At 43.8% G+C, this 23,072-nt stretch overlaps 1 protein-coding gene across 1 annotated transcript; it reads left to right on the top strand.

The window, feature by feature from the left end:
* Window positions 1-8,093: 8,093 nt before the first annotated feature.
* On the top strand, window positions 8,094-14,517 carry LOC121549478 (E3 ubiquitin/ISG15 ligase TRIM25-like). The gene is made up of 5 exons (XM_041861275.1): window positions 8,094-8,672; window positions 8,989-9,084; window positions 9,210-9,443; window positions 9,552-9,708; window positions 14,348-14,517. The coding sequence occupies exons 1-5, from the start codon at window positions 8,094-8,096 to the stop codon at window positions 14,515-14,517; spliced, it is 1,236 nt and encodes a 411-aa protein (XP_041717209.1).
* Window positions 14,518-23,072: the final 8,555 nt, after the last annotated feature.

Genomic DNA, 23,072 nt, shown 5'->3' with positions numbered 1-23,072 from the left:
ATAGATTTGTGTGTATTGGGTGTATGTTGTGAAATTGTTAGATATTACTTGTTAGATATTACTGCACTGTCGGAACTAGAAGCACAAGCATTTCGATACATCCGCAATAACATCTGCTAAACACGTGCCGGTGACAAATACAATTTGATTTGACAAGTAAGTCATGACGAACCGTTTTGGACGAGACTGACTTCATGAACAAAATTATCCTATTTACATTTCGTAGTACATTTTGACACTAGAATAAATGTTTCTGACAAATATCGATGCCACATAGGCCGTTTTCAGAGAGGTGTTTATTGCCTTCAGTTGCGCTTTAAACGTAACAGCATGTTGGACACGATCAGCTGAGCAAGACACTGTACTAATCTTGTCCTTTTGCATACTCATTATGTTCACAGGACTCTGGTTCACATACTCCAGAGTCTCCTCCTGTTCATCCATCCTGGGCCATCTTGTGACTTTGTCCTACTGAATCGTCACTTTAATAAATCTTGTAATAACTACAGTATGTAATTGGAAGTGTGGTCTGTGTCTAATGAATTGTCCATTGGGGAGTGTTGCATCGAATCAAATCAAATGTTATTTGTGCAACAGATTTAGACTAACAGTGAAATGTTTTCTTAGGGGGCCTTCCCAACAATTCGGAGTGAAAGAAAATAGAGCAATAATAGAAAAGTAATAACAGGTAATAATAAAAGTAATAATAAATACACAATGAGTAATGATAACTTGGCTATACACACGGGGTACCAGTACCTAGTCCATGTGCAGGGGTACATGTAATTTAGGTAGATATGTACATATACTGTAGGTAGGGATAAAGTGACTAGGCAACAGGATAGATAATTAACAGTAGCAGCAGCGTAAGTGATGAGTAAAAAAAAAGTTCGTGCAAAAAGGGTCAATGCAGGTAGCTATTAAAGTTAACTATTTAACTTATTGTTTGGGAGTAGAAGCTGTTCAGGGTCCTTTTGGTTCCAAACATGGTGCATCGGTAGCGCTTGCCGTGTGATAGCAGATAGAACAGTCTATGACTTTGGTGGCTGGATTCTTCTATAAAAGTGTTTTGTAAAAAAAGACTCCAGCGCATGGCAAACATACTGTGACGTCACGAGAGGCTACACAGCTTTCAGCGGGATTGCTCAAGTAGTGCAAGGAGACAAGGTTCAAACAAAACAAGGATTTTATTATAGGTCTTGGGAAATTAACGAAAATATAACAAAATTCTGTTCTCTTGTGGCTCTTTAAGGGTTAACAGTTCAGGGATGTCTCTTCCACATCCAAAATCATAATTCTCACTCGCTCAGATAACTTTTCCCCAGCCTTACTGTAGTCCACGTTGCAGCTAGTGGCCAACCCAGCAAAAAGTCCTTCCAAATGTCTCTCACGTATTTCCACAGGTGCATATATCCAAAGGTGAGTATTTCCCAAAGGTAAGTATCTCCAAATCCTTATATTCCTCATGGAAGTGGACGTGCAGCACTCTTGTCCTCCAGAGAGCCCAGGTTGGAGACTGTGTCTCTTCACCCCCCCGCACACTCCCTCAGTGTGTCTCTTCCCTTCCCCAAACCTTCAGCTCATCAGCTCCTCATTTGTTTCAGCTGCGTGGGAAGATTGGCCATAGAGGGGTGGAGTTCCCGACCATACCAGCAGATGGAGCCATAGCTGTCTGGGTTTGCAGCCATCTCAGGGGGATGTAACGTCCCTCCAGGACACAGCCTCTCGTGACATCACACATCCCCCTCCTCGGGACCGACGTCCTCGTCGGGGTAAAGGCAGCGAAGAAGGCATCACGCCGGGAGAGGGCGTCCGCATTGCCGTGGTGCTTGCCAGCCTGCTCTCTCTTCAACTCCTCCACCTCTAGGACCAGGGACTCAGCCTCCTGTTGTCTCTCCTTGAGTTTCTTACTGAACGCATCAGCCTTGGTTTTAGCAGAGTTTAGCTTCTGTTGAGCAGCTTTCAGTTCCTTCTCTCTCTCTGCCTCCGCATTCTTCATCTTGTTCTCCAACACCTTGTACTTCTCCTCTGCCTTCTTCTGGACCTCCTTACTACTGCGCAGGGTCTCCTCACACTCCTCGATGGTCCTGCGCAGCCTCTCCAGCTCCTCCTGTTGCTTATGGAAGGAGCTCTGTTGGAGTTTAGCCTGGAGGATATCTAACTCTTCTGTCTTCATGTCTAACTGTTGCTTTAACAAACGATACCTCTCAGCGGTCCCCTTCAGACCAGACAGTTCTTTGTCCAGATTCTGTAGCTCCGTCTCTGTGTCGGTCTGGGCACCTGCCATCCCTATCAGAGCCCGGGCGGGAGTGAGTAATTCGGAGGATTGCACCGGAGCCTTCCCAGGATGAGTCTTGCCTCTCCGTTTCCGAGGTACTCGGGTTAACCTCTCCTGAGACTCTCTCCAGAGTGGGTAAAAGGCTGGGCAGTCTCGTCCAATTAGGGACAGGGACGGGGAGGGAATCAACCACCCCCCGCCGTCGTGTGTATGGTTCCCCGTGTGCTGGTCATTGTAAGTTCAGTAATGGGGTATTCTCTGGTGTCCCCATGGACACAGGAAACTGGGAGGACTTTCCCCGGGGTCAGACACGTTGGGCCCACCAAATCCTTACGCACCAGGGTGGCCCGGCTACCAGAATCCAGTAAGGCCTCCACATCATGGTGATTCACAGTTACCGGGCAGGTGGGGGGTCGATCTGGGCCGCCATCTACGACTCCCAAGAGCGAGGCAAAATGGTGTGTGGGTGCTGAGCTGGAGGACTCCGCAGTGGGCATAGGTTCATCGGCTGGTTTCCCACACTGCCAGGAGATATGTCCCATCTCCCCCACACCGGTAACACTGTCGAGTTTCCCCCCTCCTGGTGTACTCTTCTTGGACCCGCCGGGTTTCTGGCTCCCCCTGGAGCCGGGATAAGTCCTGACGTGGCTGGGTTCGAGACCTTGGGGTCCTTTGGACGGGTTCTTCCCATTTGTGGTGGGGCCGCACTCCTGGGGTCTTTTCGGGAAGCATTCAGCATCTCCGCTGTGGCCTGGTACTTTTCCACAGCTTCCACGGTCAGATCAGCCGTGGTCAAGGCCTGTTGACTGATGAACCGTTTTGCCTCATAAGGCAGGGCGCGTAGGTAACGATCCACCACAACGGCCTCCACCACCGCCGCTGCTGTATTCCTCTGCGGATCCAGCCATTTCCTTGCGATTCGGACAAGTTCATGCATCTGCGCCCGAGGAGGTTGGTCTGGTTGGAAGGTCCAGCCGTGAAAGCGCTGGGCCATACCAAACTTTGTGAGTCCTTATCTGCTGAGGATCTCAGACTTCAGGGCATCATAGTCAGTAACCTGGTCAGGGCCCAGGTCCCGGACAGCATTCAGCGATTCCCCGGTTAGAAAGGGGGCTAACAGACCAACCCACTGTTGCTTGGGCCAGGCTTCCCTAGTGGCCGTGGCCTCAAATGCATGCAGGTATGCCTCAATGTCATCGGTAGCTCCCATCTTAGATATAAAGTCACTTGCCTTTATTGGGCGGGTATTTTGGACCACCCTCTGTCTCTGCAACTGCAATTCCTCTGCCTTCAGAAGGTTGGCTTTCTTTTGCTCCTCCAAGAGAGCCACGTTTGCTTGAATCTGGGCTTGCTGGCCAGCAACAAGGGCTTTCAATATGTCCTCCATTTCAGTCGGCGGGGAGCCTACGGCCAACTTGGAAAACTGGGTGATCAAACCTTCGGTATCCTCCTCTGACATGCACTATTAACGCTTGAGCGTGCCTGTATTCTCCACCATCTGTGACGTCACGAGAGGCTACACAGCTTTCAGCGGGATTGCTCAAGTAGTGCAAGGAGACAAGGTTCAAACAAAACAAGGATTTTATTATAGGTCTTGGGAAATTAACGAAAATATAACAAAATTCTGTTCTCTTGTGGCTCTTTAAGGGTTAACAGTTCAGGGATGTCTCTTCCACATCCAAAATCATAATTCTCACTCGCTCAGATAACTTTTCCCCAGCCTTACTGTAGTCCACGTTGCAGCTAGTGGCCAACCCAGCAAAAAGTCCTTCCAAATGTCTCTCACGTATTTCCACAGGTGCATATATCCAAAGGTGAGTATTTCCCAAAGGTAAGTATCTCCAAATCCTTATATTCCTCATGGAAGTGGACGTGCAGCACTCTTGTCCTCCAGAGAGCCCAGGTTGGAGACTGTGTCTCTTCACCCCCCACACACTCCCTCAGTGTGTCTCTTCCCTTCCCCAAACCTTCAGCTCATCAGCTCCTCATTTGTTTCAGCTGCGTGGGAAGATTGGCCATAGAGGGGTGGAGTTCCCGACCATACCAGCAGATGGAGCCATAGCTGTCTGGGTTTGCAGCCATCTCAGGGGGATGTAACGTCCCTCCAGGACACAGCCTCTCGTGACATCACAATACCATAAATGCAACTTCTACAAGCATCTCTGTCCAACCACAACCCTCTTCCTGCAATACACACACACAACCAGGACATGTACCACTGAGAAGCACAAACAATTCTATAGAAATGAAAGTGATTCTCAGTCTGCACCAAAGTGTGAGACACCAAAATGGCAGCAGTCATGGAATGTCTAAATCTACTGAAGGATCCGGTGAGTATTCCCTGTGGACACAGCTACTGTATGGGCTGTATTAAGGACACAACACATTATTGTCCATTGAGTTCCTATTGGACATAACATAATCTGAAACACAACCAAAACAAACTGCAAATTCATCCAAAAAGTTTGTAGAGTCACAAGCTTGATGTAGTCATTGCGTGCTAGGAATATGGGACCAATTACTAAACGTTTGACTATTTGAATATACTATAACTGATTTTTTCCAAATACTTATAAACATATATATATATATTTTCACGTTGGGGCTAGATACATAAAGTGCTTTCATTTCTAAATGGTAAAAGAGATACAGTATGTTTGAATATACCTTTAAATAAAAGGTGACATTCTGTAGTCGTCTCATAGAGTATAGAGCCAAATTTATACATTTTAGCTTCACTGTCCAAATTAATATGGAGGGGAGTGTATCTGGTGATTAATATAACGAATTACTAAAAAAATGATGTTATGTTTATGTCATGATCAGTATTGAACAGTGATATTTGATTTCCTGTGTCTCCATAGTGACCAAAGTCCACATTGTTCCACCTTCTGAGCCCCATTATCCTCCATAATTTGGGAGGACTCAATCTGTACTGTCAGTTTGAGGACTACCATCACGTAGGAATGACACCACCTGTCAGGAGACAAGGCCTGAACCCAAGACCAGAGAGGAGTTCTTGGAATGTGAGTAAAGGACATACTGTGCATACGCATGTACACAGACAATCACACACACACACACACACACTCACACACACACACACCTGGATGCACACACACACACACACACACACACAAACACACACACACACACCTGGATGCACACACACTCACACACACACCTGGATGCACACGCACACACACACACCTGGATGCACACACACACACACACACACACACACACCTGGATGCACACACACATCTTACTGTTGGTTTTTCGTCATCCTCAGATTCCTGTCAGCTCACATCGGATCCCAAAACAGCAAATAAAGACCTGTGTCTGTCTGAGGGGAACAGACAGACACTGTGTTATATTCTCCTATATTAATTTCACACTTACACAAACTTCAAAGTGTTTCCTTTCAAATGATATTAAGAATATGCATATCCTTGCTTCAGGTCCTGAGCTACAGGAAGTTAGAAATGGGTACGTAATTTTAGGCAAAAATTGAAAGAAAGGGTCTGATCCTTTAGATGTTAACAAAGGAAGGACTGGATAAATGTATATGCTACCTGCAGAGTATCACACATTACAACACAGTAGACCCAGAGAGACAACATACAATAGACAATAGTAGTAACTAACTATGAAGAACAATATACACGTCACACAACTCACTTTGTGCACGCACACCGCTTCACATGTCCAGAAAGATAAAGTCCTGTTGTTGATGTTCAGGGCAGAGGTGTTGCTGCTCTCTGCCACGTCTTGAAGAAGAATGTGAGAAGTGTGTCACCTGCAGAGTCAGGAGGATGGTCAGATGTAGCCTCCTGTAGTTCAGTTGGTAGAGCATGGCGCTTGCAACGCCAGGGTTGTTGGTTCGATTCCCACGGGGGCCAGTATGTAAAATGTATTCACTCACTAACTGTAAGTCGCGTCTGCTAAATGACTAAAATGTAAATGCAATGTCCGGCCCCCTAACAACTGGCCCCTAGCAACCAACCAGTGGTCAGAGCCCCAGGTCACAATGGGGGCAGAGATCAACAGGCAGACTCCAGCCGGGGGAGGGCTCCTACTGCAGAGGTTTGAGAGGGCTGTGAGATGGTGTTAACAGTCATCAGCAGGGAATTCATAACAATTTGCTGGCTGTTGGTTTGTAATTGATGAGAACCCAATCAGTTTTGTGGTTATGTGCCCCATTCAAGAAGCTACATGTCAAATCTTTCCCACACAATTTGTATTGCCACAGTGTTGTGATGGCAAAACCATAATTCAACAAATAACTTACTACTGTAGGGCGGCCCGGCCCCCGAAGTGACTCTTATCAACACATTGCAAGAGGGTTTACTGTCTACTCAGGAATTCAGCCTTCTCTGTGTTGATCTCTCCAACCCCCATTCTGTCACCTCTTTAAAACAATGGTTATGTGGGGCTGATGTCTGATTGGAAGTTAATTCAACAGTAATACTATTGGTCAACAAGTCAGATTTTGAATCCAAACAACTCAGATGATTATAAAAGGGTTTTAGATTCATTGTTATCTCTCTTTTTTGTTCCTGACCTGCGCTGGTGAAATACTCTCTCTCTCTTTCTCTCTCTCTTTCCTTCTTTCTTTCTCTTTCCTTCTTTCTTTCTTACTTTCTCTCTCTCTCTCTTTCTTTCTTTCTCTCCCTCTCTTTCCTTCTTTCTTTCTCTTTCCTTCTTTCTTTCTCTCTATCTTTCTTTTTTTCTCTCTTTCTTTCTTTCTCTTTTTCTATTTTTCTTTCTTTCTTTCTTTCTTTCTTTCTTTCTTTCTTTCTTTCTTTCTTTCTTTCTTTCTTTCTTTCTTTCTCTCTCTCTCTCTTTCCTTCTTTCTTTCTTTCTCTCTTTCCTTCTTTCTTTCTTTCTTTCTTTCTTTCTCTCTTTCTTTCTCTCTTTCTTTCTTTCTTTCTTTCTTTCTTTCTTTCTTTCTTTCTTTCTTTCTTTCTTTCTTTCTTTCTTTCTTTCTTTCTTTCTTTCTTTCTTTCTCTCTCCACCTCAGGGACTCTTGGGGCATGGCCTTTCAGGCTATGACTTCTCTCTCTCGCTCTCGCTTTCTGATCATAAACACTTTTGTTAGCTAATTGCATGGTCTTATTATGGGTGGCATGTGAGGTATATATAATATGCTTATATGATAAATATTACCACTACACTACAGTATGGAGGTTAGGGTTTTGCCATGTCTCCAGTGCTTGGAAGCCTCCTTCCTTTCTCCACCCTCTATCTTCTAACTAACCCGTTTGACAGGATTGGCTGAACAAGGCCCTGCACAGAATCACTGATCTACAAATCATGTTGCATCCCGAATAACTACACATTATGTTCACACAGCACCTTGCTTACAGTGATCCCCTTGAACACACTATAAGTAAGTCTATGACCATGCAGGATTACCATTGATTTCAAGTGAAATGGCAGCCCGGTACACCAGTTCACATACTCCAGAGTCTCCCCCTGATCTACCATTATACCGCCTACTGACTTTGTTCTCCTGAATTGTCACTTCAATCTTCCTCAATAAATCTTGTAATAACTATGTACTTGGAGGTGTGGTTTGTGTCTATTGAATTGTCCATTGGGGAGTGTACATTTTTGCATGGAACACATACCATAAATGGAACTTCCTCTACCACCTCTGTCCAATCACAACCACTCTCTTCCTGGTCTCTGTCCAACGCCACTCCCTGTACAAGGAAAGAGTACACACACAACCAGGAAATGTTCCCACTTATAAGCACAAACAATTCTAGAGAAACAAAAGTGATCTCAGTCTGTGAGTGTGTGCACCAAAATGGCGGCAGCCATGGATTCAATCAGTTGTTCAATATGTCTAGATCTACTGAAGGATCCGGTGACTATTCCCTGTGGACACAGCTACTGTATGGGCTGTATTAAGGACAGCTGGGATCAGGATGATGTGAAGGGTGTCCTGATCAGCTGTCCCCAGTGTAGACAGACCTTCATCCCGAGGCCTGTTCTGAAGAAAAGCACCATGCTAGCTGAATTGGTGGAGAATCTGAAGAAGACAGGACTCCAAGATGCTACTCCTGCTCACTGTTATGCTGGACCTGGAGATGTGGCGTGTGACTTCTGCACTGAGAGAAAACTCAAAGCTGTCAAGTCCTGTCTGGTGTGTCTGGTCTCGTACTGTGAGACTCACCTCCAGCCTCACTATGAATCTCCTGCCTTTAAGAAGCACAAGCTGGTCAAAGCCTCCATACAACTAGAGGAGAAGATCTGCTCTCGTCATGACAAACTATTGGAGATGTACTGCCGTACCGATCAGCAGTGTATCTGTCTGCTGTGTGTGGTGGGTGAACATAAAGGCCATGATACAGTCTCATCTGAATCAGAAATGACTGAGAGACAGGTAAGGACAATCTGTAATTGCTACTCATTCAGAGTATCACTGTGAAAATACCATTAATTACTGAATATTAGTGACTACTGTAAAACAAAGCCTGGAAGTCAGCTAACACCCAATAATCTAGCTGTGCTAATATACACACTCACGTCATGTAACATGTACTGAGAGCTGAAGAGTTGCATTGGCTCCTTCAGTTAATGCGTAGGCTTTGGGTTAGCAGGCTAATGCACTTTTCTGGTATGAAAGAGACCTGGGATCAAACCCTAAGACAGAATCACTTGTACAAATGAACCATGGAACGACATGTGTTTAACTGCAGAGCCAGCTGGGGGAGAAACAACAGAAATCCAAACAGAGAATCCAGACGAGAGAGAAAGAGATACAGGAGTTGAGACAGGCTGTGAAGTCTCTCAAGGTGAGTGTTGACCATTTATATGTATTCACTTAGGAGATAGTCCTTTCTAAAGTGACTTACTCTACTTAAACTAAACTGCAGTAAAACTGGAAGTGGGCCATGTTCCTTTCTGTTTGTCTTAACAGAACTCTGCACAAGCAGCAGTGAAGGACAGTGAGAGGATCTTTACTGAGCTGATCCGCTCCATTGAGAGAAGGCGCTCTGAGGTGAAGGAGTTGATCAGAGCCCAGGAGAAGGCTGAAGTGAGCAGAGCTGAAGGACTCCTGGAGCAACTGGAGCAGGAGATATCTGAGCTGAGGAGGAGAAAAGCTGAGCTGGAGCAGCTCTTACACACAGAGGATAACATCCAATTCCTCCAGGTGACATCACTGGATCTTTGTCCACAGCATCAGGTGTTTCTGATGAAAGTGAAATATTTGTCTTTCTCAACAAACATATTTTCCCTATTTTCTGATCTGTCACTGTAGAGTTTCCAGTCTCTCTGTGTCTCTCCTGGATCTGAGGCCTTACCCCGCATCACTGTCAACCAACACATCTCATTTGAGGATGTTAAATCAGTCACTGGGCTGAAAAGTCAAGTTGAAAACATCTGCTCTGAGGAAATTGCCAAAATCTCTGTACAAGGTTGGTAACAAACACTATTTGGACAGTGAAGCTAACATTTGTACATTTGGCTCTATACTCCAGCATTTTGGGTTTGAGATTTAATGTTTTATGAGGCGACAGTTCAGAATGTCACCATTTATTTCAGGATATTTTCATACTTATCTGTATTAGAAATTCAAGCACTTTATGTATATAGTCCCCCGTTTTTTTCCATAGGTATTTGGACAAATTCACTTATAGTGTTTTAGAGTAGTCAAAAGTTTAGTATTTGATCCCATATTCCTAGCACACAATGACTACATCAAGCTTGTGACTCTACAAACTTGTTGGATGCATTTGCAGTTTGTTTTGGTTGTGTTTCATATTATGTTTTGCCCAATAGAAATTAATGGTGAATAATGTATTGTGTCATTTTGGAGTCACTTTTATTGTAAATAAGAATAGAAGATTTTTATTTTTTCATTTCTACATTAATGTGGAAGCTACGATTATTACAGATAATCATGAAGAAATTCTGGACAATGATGAGCGAGAAAGTCACAGAGGAACAAAGATCGGTAACACTTTACTGGACACCTGACCCAGCTTCATGACACGTTATGACATGATCATAACCATGCCATAATATGTAATAACAGCTGACATAACTTGTCATAACCTGTTATAATATGGTCATAACGCTGTCATGACACTTATAGTTAGACCTGTTGTGACATATATTGCGTTATTTTATGGCTGGTTATGTCACCTACATAAGAGTGTCAAAACCCACAAAACGTGCCACTTAAGGCAAAACATTCTCTTACACCATGGACTTTGCTCACAACAAGACACCCTCTTTTTGACTGATGACTGATATAAGGGCCTGTACGTGATAGGCCTATCTGGTTTATATGGTCATAATGCTTCTTGGCAGTGTCATAAAGTGTATTTTCTACAAGTTATTTAAAATATGATAATAATAATAATATGCCATTTAGCAGACGCTTTTATCCAAAGCGACTTACAGTCATGCGTGCATACATTTGTACGTTTGGGTGGTCCCGGGTATCGAACCCACTACCCTGGCGTTACAAGCACTGTGCTCTACCAGCTGAGCTACAGAGGACCACACAGTAATTTGATGAAAACAAATTACTGTAAATATTTCATAACAACAACAAAGGATTTAAGAAACAAATTTTCAAGCGAAAGGAAACTTCTTGGCAGGGAAAAAAACTAATTTGAATCAAATCAAATCAAATGTTATTTGCCACATGCGCCGAATACAACAGGTGTAGACATTACATGCTTACTTACAAGCCCTTAACCAACAATGCAGTTTTTGGGGTTTTTTTGTGAAAAAAGTAAAATAAATAAAAATGTGTTATGTAAATTTTTTAAATAAAATAACTAAAGAGCAGCAGTAAAATAAAATAACAGTAGGGAGGCTATATACAGGGGGGTAACGGTACAGAGTCAATGTGTGGGGGCACCGGCAATATGTACAATTAAAGTGACTATGCATAAATAATAAACAGAGTAGCAGCAGCGTAAAAGAGGGGGATGGGGTGGGGTGGGGGGGTGCAGTGCAAATTGTCCAGGTAGCCATGATTAGCTGTTCAGGAGTCTTATGGCTTGGGGGTAGAAGCTGTTGAGAAGCCTTTTGGACTTAGACTTGGCGCTCCGGTACCGCTTGCCGTGCGGTAGCAGAGAGAACAGTCTATGACTAGGGTGGCTGGAGTCTTTGACAATTCTTAGGGCCTTCCTCTGACACCGCCTGGTATAGAGGTCCTGGATGGCAGGAAGCTTTGCCCCAGTGATGTACTGGGCCGTACGCACTACCCTCTGTAGTGCCTTGCGGTCGGAGGCCAAGCAGTTGCCATACCAGGCGGTGATGCAACCAGTCAGGATGCTCTCGATGGTGCAGCTGTATAACTTTTTGAGGATCTGAGGACCCATGCCAAATATTTTCAGTCTCCTGAGGGGGAATAGGCTTTGTCGTGCCCTCTTCACGACTGTCTTGGTGTGTTTGGACCATGATAGTTTGTTGGTGATGTGGACACCAAGGAACTAGAAGCTCTCAACCTGTTCCACTACAGCCCCGTCGATGAGAAGGGGGCGTGCTCAGTCCTCCTTTTCTTCCTGTAGTCCACAATCATCTCCTTTGTCTTGATCACGTTGAGGGAGAGGTTGTTATCCTGGCACCACACGGCCAGGTCTCTGACCTCCTCCCTATAAGCTGTCTCATCATTGTCGGTGATCAGGCCTACCACTGTTGTGTTGTCGGCAAACTTAATGATGGTGTTGGAGTCGTGCCTGGCCATGTAGTCATGGGTGAACAGGGAGTACAGGAGTGGACTGAGCATGCACCCCTGAGGGGCCCCTGTGTTGAGGATCAGCGTGGCAGATGAAGTTGTTACCTACCCTTACCACCTGGGGGTGGCCCATCAGGAAGTCCAGGATCCAGTTGCAGAGGGAGGTGTTTAGTCCCAGGGTCCTTAGCTTAGTGATGAGCTTTGAGGGCACTATGGTGTTGAATGCTGAGCTGTAGTCAATGAATAGCATTCTCACGTAGGTGTTCCTCTTGTCCAGGTGGGAAAGGGCAGTGTGGAGTGCAATAGAGATTGCATCATCTGTGGATCTGTTGGGGCGGTATGCAAATTGAGTGGGTCTAGCGTTTCTGGGATAATGGTGTTGATGTGAGCCATGACCAGCCTTTCAAAGCACTTCATGCTACAGACGTCAGTGCTACGGGTCGGTAGTCATTTAGGCAGGTTATCTTAGTGTCCTTGGGCACAGGGACTATGGTGGTCTGCTTGAAACATGTTGGTATTACAGACTCAGTCAGGGACATGTTGAAAATGTCAGTGAAGACACTTGCCAGTTGGTCAGCGCATGCTCGGAGTACACGTCCTGGTAATCCATCTGGCCCTGCAGCCTTGTGAATGTTGACCTGCTTAAAAGTCTTAATCACATCGGCTACGGAGAGCGTGATCACATAGTCATCCGAAACAGCTGATGCTCTCATGCATGCTTCAGTGTTGTTTGCCTCGAAGCGAGCATAGAAGTGATTTAGCTCGTCTGGTAGGCTTGTGTCACTGGGCAGCTCGCGGCTGTGCTTCCCTTTGTAGTCTGTAATAGTTTTCAAGCCCTGCCACATCCAACGAGCGTCAGAGCCGGTGTAGTATGATTCAATCTTAGTCCTGTATTGACTCTTTTCCTGTTTGATGGTTAGTCGGAGGGCATAGCGGGATTTCTTATAAGCGTCCGGGTTAGAATCCCGCTCCTTGAAAGTGGCAGCTCTACCCTTTAGCTCAGTGCGGATGTTGCCTGTAATCCATAGCTTCTGGTTGGGGTATGTACGCACGGTCACTGTGGGGACGATGTCATCGATGCACTTATTGATGAAGCCAGTGACTGATGTGGTGTACTCCTCAATGCTATCGGAAGAATCCCAGAACATATTCCAGTCTGTGCTAGCAAAACAGTCCTGTAGCTTAGCATCTGCATCATCTGACCACTTTTTTATTAACCGAGTCACTGGTGCTTCCTGCTTTAGTTTTTGCCTATAAGCAGGAATCAGGAAGAGAATGTGTAGGTGTCATAACCAGCCATAAAATAACGTAATATATGGATAATGACAGGCTATGACAAGCTATGTCAGCTGTTATGACATGTTTATGACCGTGTCATAATGTGTTATGACACTGCGTGTCAAGTAAAATGTTACACAAAGATCATAACACCCTTAAAAATGTGTTCAGAAACAAGTGATTCCAAAATGACACAATACATTATTCTCCATTCAGTTTCTATTGGGCAAAACATAATCTGAAACACAACCAAAACAAACCATCCAACAAGTTTGAAGTCATTAGGTTGATGTTGTAATTGAGTGCTAGGAATACATTTTACATTTACATTTTAGTCATTTAGCAGACGCTCTTATCCAGAGCGACTTACAGTTAGTGATTACATATATATATTTTTTATACTGGAATCGAACCCACAACCCTGGCGTTGCAAACGCCATGCTCTATCAACTGAGCTACATCCCTGCCGGCCATTCCCTCCCCTACCCTGGGCCAATTGTGCGCCGCCCATGAGTCTCCCGGTCGCGGCCAGCTACGACAGAGCCTGGATTCGAACCAGGATCTCTAGTGGCACAGTTAGCACTGCGATGCAGTGCCTTAGACCACTGCGCCACTCAGGAACTAGGAACATACGCATTCTACTGCAGCTAGGAACTAGGAACATACGCATTCTACTGCAGTTAGGAACTAGGAACACGGGACCAATTACTAAACGTTTGACTATTTGAATGCACTATAAGTGAATTTTTCCAAAAGCGTATTCAAAAATGTATATTCCATTTCTAAATGGTAAAACAGATATGCATGAAAATACCCTCAAATGAAAGGTGACATTATATACTGTCCTCTTATATAAAACATTCTATCTCAAATCCAAAATGATGGAATACAGAGCTAAATTCACACTTTTTAACTTCACTGTCCAAATAAATACAGAGGGGAGTGTATCTGGTAATTGATATAACTAATTACTAAAACAAATTACCTAAACCTCTTTCAACCACTGAGCCCTTTGACTTTCTGTTATGTTTATGTCATGATCAGTATTGAACAGTGATATTTGATTTCCTGTGTCTCCATAGTGACCAAAGTCCACATTGTTCCACCTTCTGAGCCCCATTATCCTCCATCATTTGGGAGGACTCAGTCTGTACTGTCAGTTGGAGGACTACCATCACGTAGGAATGACACCACCTGTCAGGAGACAAGGCCTGAACCCAAGACTAGAGAGGAGTTCTTGGAATGTGAGTAAAGGACATACTGTGCATACGCATTTACACAGACAATCGCACACACACACATACACGCACGTGCACACACACACACACACACACACACCTGGATGCACACATACATTTCACCAGTTGTTTTTTCTTCATCCTCAGATTCCTGTCAGATCACATTTGATCCCAACACAGCAAATAAAGACCTTTGTCTGTCTAAGAGGAACAGAAAGGTGACATGGAGTAATGAGGTCCAGTCCTATCCTGACCATGCAGAAAGGTTTACCATCTACCCCCAGGTGTTGTGTAGAGAGGGTCTGTCTGGGGCCTGCTACTGGGAGGTAGAATGGAGTGGGTGGGAGGTTAATATAGCTGTCTCATATAAAGGGATCCGCAGGAAAGGACTTTGTGAATGGTTTGGTAACAGTAATCAGGCCTGGTGTTTGAGGTGTTCTCCCTCTAGCTGTTCCTTCTATCATGATAGTAAAAAGACTGCCATACCTGTCCCCTGCTCCACCAGAGTAGGAGTGTACCTGGACCACAGGGCAGGAACTCTGTTTTCTACAGTGTCTCTGACACAATGACCCTCCTCCACAGAGTCCAGACCTCATTCACTCAGCCCCTCTATCCTGGGTTCAGTGTAGATGATGGGTTTGTGAACATAATGACAGCGATACACCTCCCGAGTGGCACAGTGATCTAAGGTACCGCATCGCAGTGCTAGCTGTGCCACTAGAGATCCTGGTTCGAATCCAGGCTCTGTCGTAGCCGGCCGCGACCGGGAGACCCATGGGGCGGCGCACAATTGGTCCAGGGTAGGGGAGGGAATGGCCGGCAGGGATGTAGCTCAGTTGGTAGAGCATGGCGTTTGCAACGCCAGGGTTGTGGGTTCGATTCCCATGGGGTTCCAGTATAAAAAAATAATGTATGCACTCACTAAATGTAAGTCGCTCTGGATAAGAGCGTCCGCTAAAAATGTCAAATTAATTTTGATAAGAATATAGACATGCTATATATGTCATGTTCAAGAAAGATTTTAAAATCACTGCAGCACATGGTTAGAAAATTTTACAAAGTTTAAATAAATGTGTACATGAATGATCCTTACTGTCTATTACTTTCTTATAAAAAATATTTCATATAAAACATCCCAGTCCTCCTAAAATGTGGACCATAGACTCTGAGACTAGTCAAGCAAGACATAGTAGTAGAATTGACATTTTGATTCTGATTTTGTCACTAAACACACATTACAATATATTACTGTTGTATATTTTACTAATATAGATTTTTACACAATAATGTATTTAAACAAGCAACAATGAATCTGAGCTGTAAAAGTAAGGCCCCTAGACACATAGTGGCTGTTAACCTTATGGTTTAGGTTACAGTCTCCGTGCATGGGGCCAATATCTCAAGCCCAGATTGTCAAAGTTATAGAAATGGGCATACAAGCAGAACACCAATGGAGTAATTATGGGGACAAACCCTGAACTGAATGGCCCATAGGTGGCGCTATAATAAGCACTTAAATTCAAAAGCTCAGCCCCGCCACCCCGTTTGACGTATACAGTGCATTCAGAAAGTATTCAGACCCCTTCCCTTTTTCCACATTTTGTTACGTTACAGCCTTATTCTAAAATTGATTAAATAAATAAAAATCCCTCATCAGTCTACACGCAATACCCCATAATGACACAGTGATAACAGGTTTTTAGCATTTGTGCAAATGTAGAAAAAAAACTAAAACACAAATACCTTATTTACATAAGTACTAAGACTGTTTGCTATGAGACTCGAAATTGAGCTCAGGTGCATCCTGTTTCCACTAATCATCCTTGAGATGTTTCTACAACTTAGATTCTACCTGTGGTAAATTCAATTGATTGGACATGATTTGGAAAGGCACACACCTGTCTATATAAGGTCCCACATTTGACAGTGCATGTCAGCGAAAAAACAAGCCAATGAAGTCAAAGGAATTGTCCGTAGAGCTCCGAGACAGGATTGTGTCGAGACAGAGATTTAAAGAAGGGTACCAAAACATTTCTGCAGCATTGAAGGTCCCCAAGAACACAGTGGCCTCCATCATTCTTAAATGGAAGAAGTTTGAAACCACCAAGACTCTTCCTAGATCTGGCCGCCCGGTTCAACTGAGCAATCGGTTAGAAGGGCCTTGGTCAGGGAGGTGACCAAGAACCCGATGGTCACTGTGACAGAGCTCCAGAGTTCCTCTGTGGAGATGGGAGAACCATCGCTGCAGCACTCCACCAATCAGGCCTTTATGGTAGAGTGGCCAGACGGAAGCCACTCCTCAATAAAAGGCACATGACAGGCCACTTGGAGTTTGCCAAAAGGCACCTAAAGGACTCTCAGACCATGAGAAACATGATTCTCTGGTCTGATGAAACCAAGATTGAACTATTTGACCTGAATGCAAAGCGTCACGTCTGGAGGAAACCAGGCACCGCTCATCACCTGGCCAATGCCATTCCTACGGTGAAGCATGGTGTTGGCAGCATCATGCTGTGGGTATGTTTTTAAGCGGCAGGGACTGGGAGACTAGTCAGGATCGAGGGTAAGATGAACGAGGCAAAGTACAGAGAGATCCTTGATGAAAACCTGCTCCAGAGCACTCAGGACCTCAGACTGGGGCGAAGGTTCACCTTCCAAGGACAACGACCCCAAGCACACAGCCAAGACAACACAGGAGTGGCTTCGGGACAAGTCTCTGAATGTCCTTGAGTGGCCCAGCCAGAGCCCGGATTTGAACCCGATCTGACATCTCTGGAGAGACCTGAAAATAGCTGCGCAGTGACACTCCCCATCTGCAGAGAAGAATGGGAGAAACTCCCCCAAAACAGGTGTGCCAAGCTTGTAGCGTCATACCCAAGAAGACTCGAGGCTGTAATCGCTGCCAAAGGTGCTTCAACAAAGTACTGAATAAAATGTCTGAATCCTTATGTAAATGTGATATTTCCGGGTTTTTTATATACATTTGCTACATTCACAAAAACCTGTTTTTGCTTTCTCATTATGGGGTATTGTGTGTAGATTGATGAGGGGAAAAAACAAACATTTAATCAATTTTAGAATAAGGCTGTAACGTAACACAATGTGGAAAAAGTTAAGGGGTCTGAATACTTTCCTAATGCACTGTAGATACAGTAAAGTCTCCACTGTGTTTGTGAAAAGCTAATAATTTCATCAAAAGTACATGTCCCCACCCTATACCCAAACTACTCAACTTCTCTTTTATCCATCCAATTGATACTGCTTGTGGGGCTTAAGGACACTACAAGGAAGGTTTACTCTGAAACATGTTGATATTTTCAAAAACATGGAAACCGAATGCAATTCTGTTGTGAACATAAACTATTAGCATGTATGCTAATATTTTGGGCCAATATCTCATGGGGCCAATATCTCAAGCCCAGGTTGTCAAAAATGTATTAGAAATTGAACATATGTAGAACGCCCAATAAGGGTGTCATTAAAATTCAAAAGATGTTGCTGCTTGCACCTATATTTCAGTTCAGATTTGTGTTGAATGTTTAGTCCACCAGGTGGTAAACTATGCATAGTTTACGAGAATATAGTAAGGAGAGCGCCCTAGTTACAATGTCTTTGAAGTGCCGATCTAGGATTTAAACCTAATCCCGATCTGATCTCTCATCATTTTAAAGGTAATGATATACATTTACTACATTGGATTATCAGTTAGGGACATGCAAACAACATGCAGAGTAGAGTGCTGCTATAAATTGAGAACAGTAATATACAGTAGATACCGGTAGCCTAATTTTTAAAAGATAAGTGGTTTAAACTATTATTAAGGTTGATAAAGTGATCATTTGAAAAAAATGCTAAGTGCTGCATTGTTTTTTTTATGTACATCACTTTATTAAAGAGCACATAAATAACATGTACAATACATACATAAAGTGGGGAAAAAAAGTATTTAGTCAGCCACCAATTGTGCAAGTTCTCCCACTTAAAAAGATGAGAGAGGCCTGTAATTTTCACCATAGGTACACGTCAACTATGACAGACAAAATGAGAAAAAGAAATCCAGAAAATCACATTGTAGGATTTTTTATGAATTTATTTGCAAATTATGGTGGAAAATAAGTATTTGGTCAATAACAAAAGTTTCTCAATACTCTGTTATATACACTTTGTTGGCAATGACACAGGTCAAACGTTTTCTGTAAGTCTTCACAAGGTTTTCACACACTGTTGCTGGTATTTTGGCCCATTCCTCCATGCAGATCTCCTCTAGAGCAGTGATGTTTTGGGGCTGTCGCTGGGCAACACGGACTTTCAACTCCCTCCAAAGATTTTCTATGGGGTTGAGATCTGGAGACTGGCTAGGCCACTCCAGGACCTTGAAATGCTTCTTACGAAGCCACTCCTTCGTTGCCCGGGCGGTGTGTTTGGGATCATTGTCATGCTGAAAGACCCAGCCACGTTTCATCTTCAATGCCCTTGCTGATGGAAGGAGGTTTTCACTCAAGATCTCACGATACATGGCCCCATTCATTCTTTCCTTTACACGGATCAGTCGTCCTGGTCCCTTTGCAGAAAAACAGCCCCAAAGCATGATGTTTCCACCCCCATGCTTCACAGTAGGTATGGTGTTCTTTGGATGCAACTCAGCATTCTTTGTCCTCCAAACACGACAAGTTGAGTTTTTACCAAAAAGTTATATTTTGGTTTCATCTGACCATATGACATTCTCCCAATCCTCTTCTGGATCATCCAAATGCACTCTAGCAAACTTCAGACGGGCCTGGACATGTACTGGCTTAAGCAGGGGGACACGTCTTGCACTGCAGGATTTGAGTCCCTGGCGGTGTAGTGTGTTACTGATGGTAGGCTTTGTTACTTTGGTCCCAGCTCTCTGCAGGTCATTCACTAGGTCCCCCCGTGTGGTTCTGGGATTTTTGCTCACCGTTCTTGTGATCATTTTGACCCCACGGGGTGAGATCTTGCGTGGAGCCCCAGATCGAGGGAGATTATCAGTGGTCTTGTATGTCTTCCATTTCCTAATAATTGCTCCCACAGTTGATTTCTTCAAACCAAGCTGCTTACCTATTGCAGATTCAGTCTTCCCAGCCTGGTGCAGGTCTACAATTTTGTTTCTGGTGTCCTTTGACAGCTCTTTGGTCTTGGCCATAGTGGAGTTTGGAGTGTGACTGTTTGAGGTTGTGGACAGGTGTCTTTTATACTGGTAACAAGTTCAAACAGGTGACATTAATACAGGTAACGAGTGGAGGACAGAGGAGCCTCTTAAAGAAGAAGTTACAGGTCTGTGAGAGCCAGAAATCTTGCTTGTTTGTAGGTGACCAAATACTTATTTTCCACCATAATTTGCAAATAAATTCATAAAAAATCCTACAATGTGATTTTCTGGATTTCTTTTTTTCAATTTGTCTGTCATGGTTGACGTGTACCTATGATGAAAATTACAGGCCTCTCTCATCTTTTTAAGTGGGAGAACTTGCACAATTGGTGGCTGACTAATTACTTTTTTTCCCCACTGAATCTTTGCAGTCTTTACAAGGGAGCATAATGAGATTCACATGTTAAGGGCAGTATAAAGCGAACATTTCAGAGTCTGAATAAGAATTCAATTTGGATAAAGCAACAGAAACAAACCAACAAAACCCCGGCAATGACAGAATAAGACCAGTACGATGTGTCAGGAACTCTGACCAGACACCTTCATACCTACAGTATGTTGCAAGATTGATGTAATTCTAAATATGTCAGCAAGTTCCCCGCATAGACCTATCCACATATCTTTAGAGGGTGGATGTTCATTTTTCCAGCATTTTGTTACACATTTCCTTGCTGCTGCTAAAAGATAATCTATCAATTTAAGTGGAGAGGAGTGCAGTGTATCCACAGGAACAATACCTAGAAGGAGATGACATGGGTCTGGTTGAATAATAATACCTATGATGTCCTTTATAACATGGAGAATTTCAGGACAAAAATACTGGATTTTTGGACATTGCCAAAACATGTGTGATAAAGTACCTATTTGTCCACACTGCCTCCAACACATAGCGGATATTCCTTTGTTCATTTTATTTAGTTTATCAGTGCTCGTAAAAAAAACTATGTAGTGCTTTGAATTGAAACTCCCTTGTTCGTTTACATATAGTGGCTTTATACAGTGTTCTCCATATACTCTCCTCTGATATCTGCACCTGTACTTCACCCTGCCATGAGTTCCTAAGATTATCTAAAGATAATATTTGCATGTTAAGTATATTGTGACAGTCCAGAGCATATGAGCGGAGTGGAGCGGTGAGAATCTCAGCTCCTCGCTCACGGAGCTGTTCACCCCTCCGCTCCCCCCGCTCAAAGCCACATCAGGCCAGTCCGCTCATTATCGCTCAGCGCTCAACGCAGTTTGCATCGCGCTCCACTCAAATCGTCCCCCGCTCACTCCAAAAAAGGAACAAAATCTGCATGTATTTCACTTTTAGCTTAAACCACAGCCTTACTTTATCTCCCCGAATTTGTTGCATACAGACTCATCTCGGATTATCCATTCTGTCTTGAAACGGGGATCTAACACTGACGCTAAAATGAGATGTTAATCAGTATAGTATATTCCATAGCGAATTGACACGTTGTTTGCCAATGTTTCTGCAAAAGCAGCGATGCCCATTGGAAGTGCAGCGTGAGTGTAATCGGTGAGCAGGGATTTGATTTCTGTGACAGCAGGGAGGATCATCCCCAGGTTCCCCAGCTCCTTCTGCATTTTGTCTGTGAGATCTGCTAGTGGTGTCAGCACACTGACAAGGTGCGTCAACTGCCGTACTTGATTCAGGGTGATGTTAGCAACATTAGACTTGAGTTTGTTTTGCCATAACGGGTCTTTTTGGAACAACCGGATGAACGACTGAATCATCCGCAGCTGGCTGCTCCATCGAATGGTGCAGGCATTTGTGGGGCGGACACCTGATTGGTCGGTTTCCTCTGTGCTCTTGCGTACACTTTTCACCAGGTGCCCGACTTTCACTAACAGCCTATTAATGTTGTCGTGCTCGTTAAAGGCGTTTTTGATCGCCAGCTGAAGCATGTGAATGGGCATCTCAGATGTAAATTTGACAAAGTAAAGTACTGATTTATCATAGTTTCTTGGGGGGGTGTAGCCCGGTTGAGCTGCGCTGGCGAAGTGTTGCATCCCTTCGCGTTCTCCTTTACTCAGCGGTTCATAGTCCATGAAAATCATTTCAAAAAATGCTACATCCAGCTCTCTTTTTCTCTCCCTTGTTATGGTTGGGCCTTTGCGTGCAGTGAATACACTTTTGAATTCCTCAACCCTTTTCTCTTGTTGCTGCTGCTGCTCCTCTCGCTCTATAAAATACAAATTCATGGACGACACAAATTAAATTAAACAGATGGATTCTGGGTCAGGCTTGAGCATGCTTCAGACTCGTGGTGTGAGCGAGCGAAATTGGAGCGGGACATAGGGCGACGCTCCGTCCTTTTAAAAATGCCGCTCTGCGCTCTGTTCAAAATCCGTCCGCTCACGCTCCACGCTCGCTCCCGCTCCACTCCGCTCATATGCTCTGTGACAGTCCCAATGTTCTCCCCTTGATAAAGTAATTCAATAATCTCATCAATAGGAGTAACTGGTTCAGACATTTTTCGTAACAATCCTTTTTTTAACAATTAATTGCCTTACTTGAAGGTACCTATAGATATTTGTTTGGGATATAATGAATTCCTCCTGGATTTCTTGAAATGATTTACGAATTGAGCCTTTGAATAGTTGAGAGATTCTACAAAGCCCTCTCTCTTCCCATTCCCAAATCATTGGGACAGAAGCAGGAAGAAAGGCTGGGTTGTGGAATATAGGCCAGTGTCTAGAAATGTAATTATTCAGTTTATATTGGCGTTGAACTTCCCTCCATGTCTTCAATGTAAGAGTAATAATTGGGTTTTGTTTAATTCTGTCAATAGAAATAGGGTATGCTATAAAGAGAAGAAAATGTAAAGGCATTATATATCACAATATTGACTCTCAATTTTAAGCTTGACAAATCCTTTGGTTGTTGAATCCATGATGCCATGTGGTGAAGTTGCGCCACCCAGTAATACGATTTAAAGTTAGGGAGGCCAAGCCCACCCAATTCTTTGGACAGCTGTAGTAATTGTATAACTTACACAAGCCTTCTCATGTTGCCATAAAAATGTGCCTATTGCTGTATTTAGGTTGAGTAAAGGTTTTATCAGGAATTTGAACAGGAAACATTGAAAACAGACAAAGTAGTCTTTTGTCATGAGAATTTATATCTCTAATTCAACCTAAGCTTGAATCATTACCAGGGGTTTTAAGGCTCTGGTTTTAATCATAAATGATTCAAGGTCCACAACCAGCAAGAATGATCTGTATTTTTAATCATGGAGAGCTCTGCCGCCAAAAAACATACATACAGTTTTATACCCCTTGACACACAAAGGCACTTTGCTCCGCCCACCTTTAGGAGGCTTTTTTTAACCCGTTTTCTCAGTCCCCTTCACCCTGGAATGTTTAGTCCCGCCCCCCTCTGTTAGTGGG

The sequence above is a fragment of the Coregonus clupeaformis genome, chromosome 34 (assembly GCF_020615455.1).
Source record: "Coregonus clupeaformis isolate EN_2021a chromosome 34, ASM2061545v1, whole genome shotgun sequence".
Taxonomy (NCBI): Eukaryota; Metazoa; Chordata; class Actinopteri; order Salmoniformes; family Salmonidae; genus Coregonus; species Coregonus clupeaformis.
This window is presented reverse-complemented; position numbering and strand designations above follow the sequence as displayed.

Bases quoted from the DNA above. Each gene is read 5' to 3' on its own strand.
- LOC121549478 (XM_041861275.1), top strand. From the start codon at position 8,094: ATGGCGGCAGCCATGGATTCAATCAGTTGTTCAATATGTCTAGATCTA. The intron at 8,673-8,988 runs GTAAGGACAATC...GTTTAACTGCAG, and splicing joins CAGAAATGACTGAGAGACAG to AGCCAGCTGGGGGAGAAACA. The intron at 9,444-9,551 runs GTGACATCACTG...CTGTCACTGTAG, and splicing joins ATAACATCCAATTCCTCCAG to AGTTTCCAGTCTCTCTGTGT.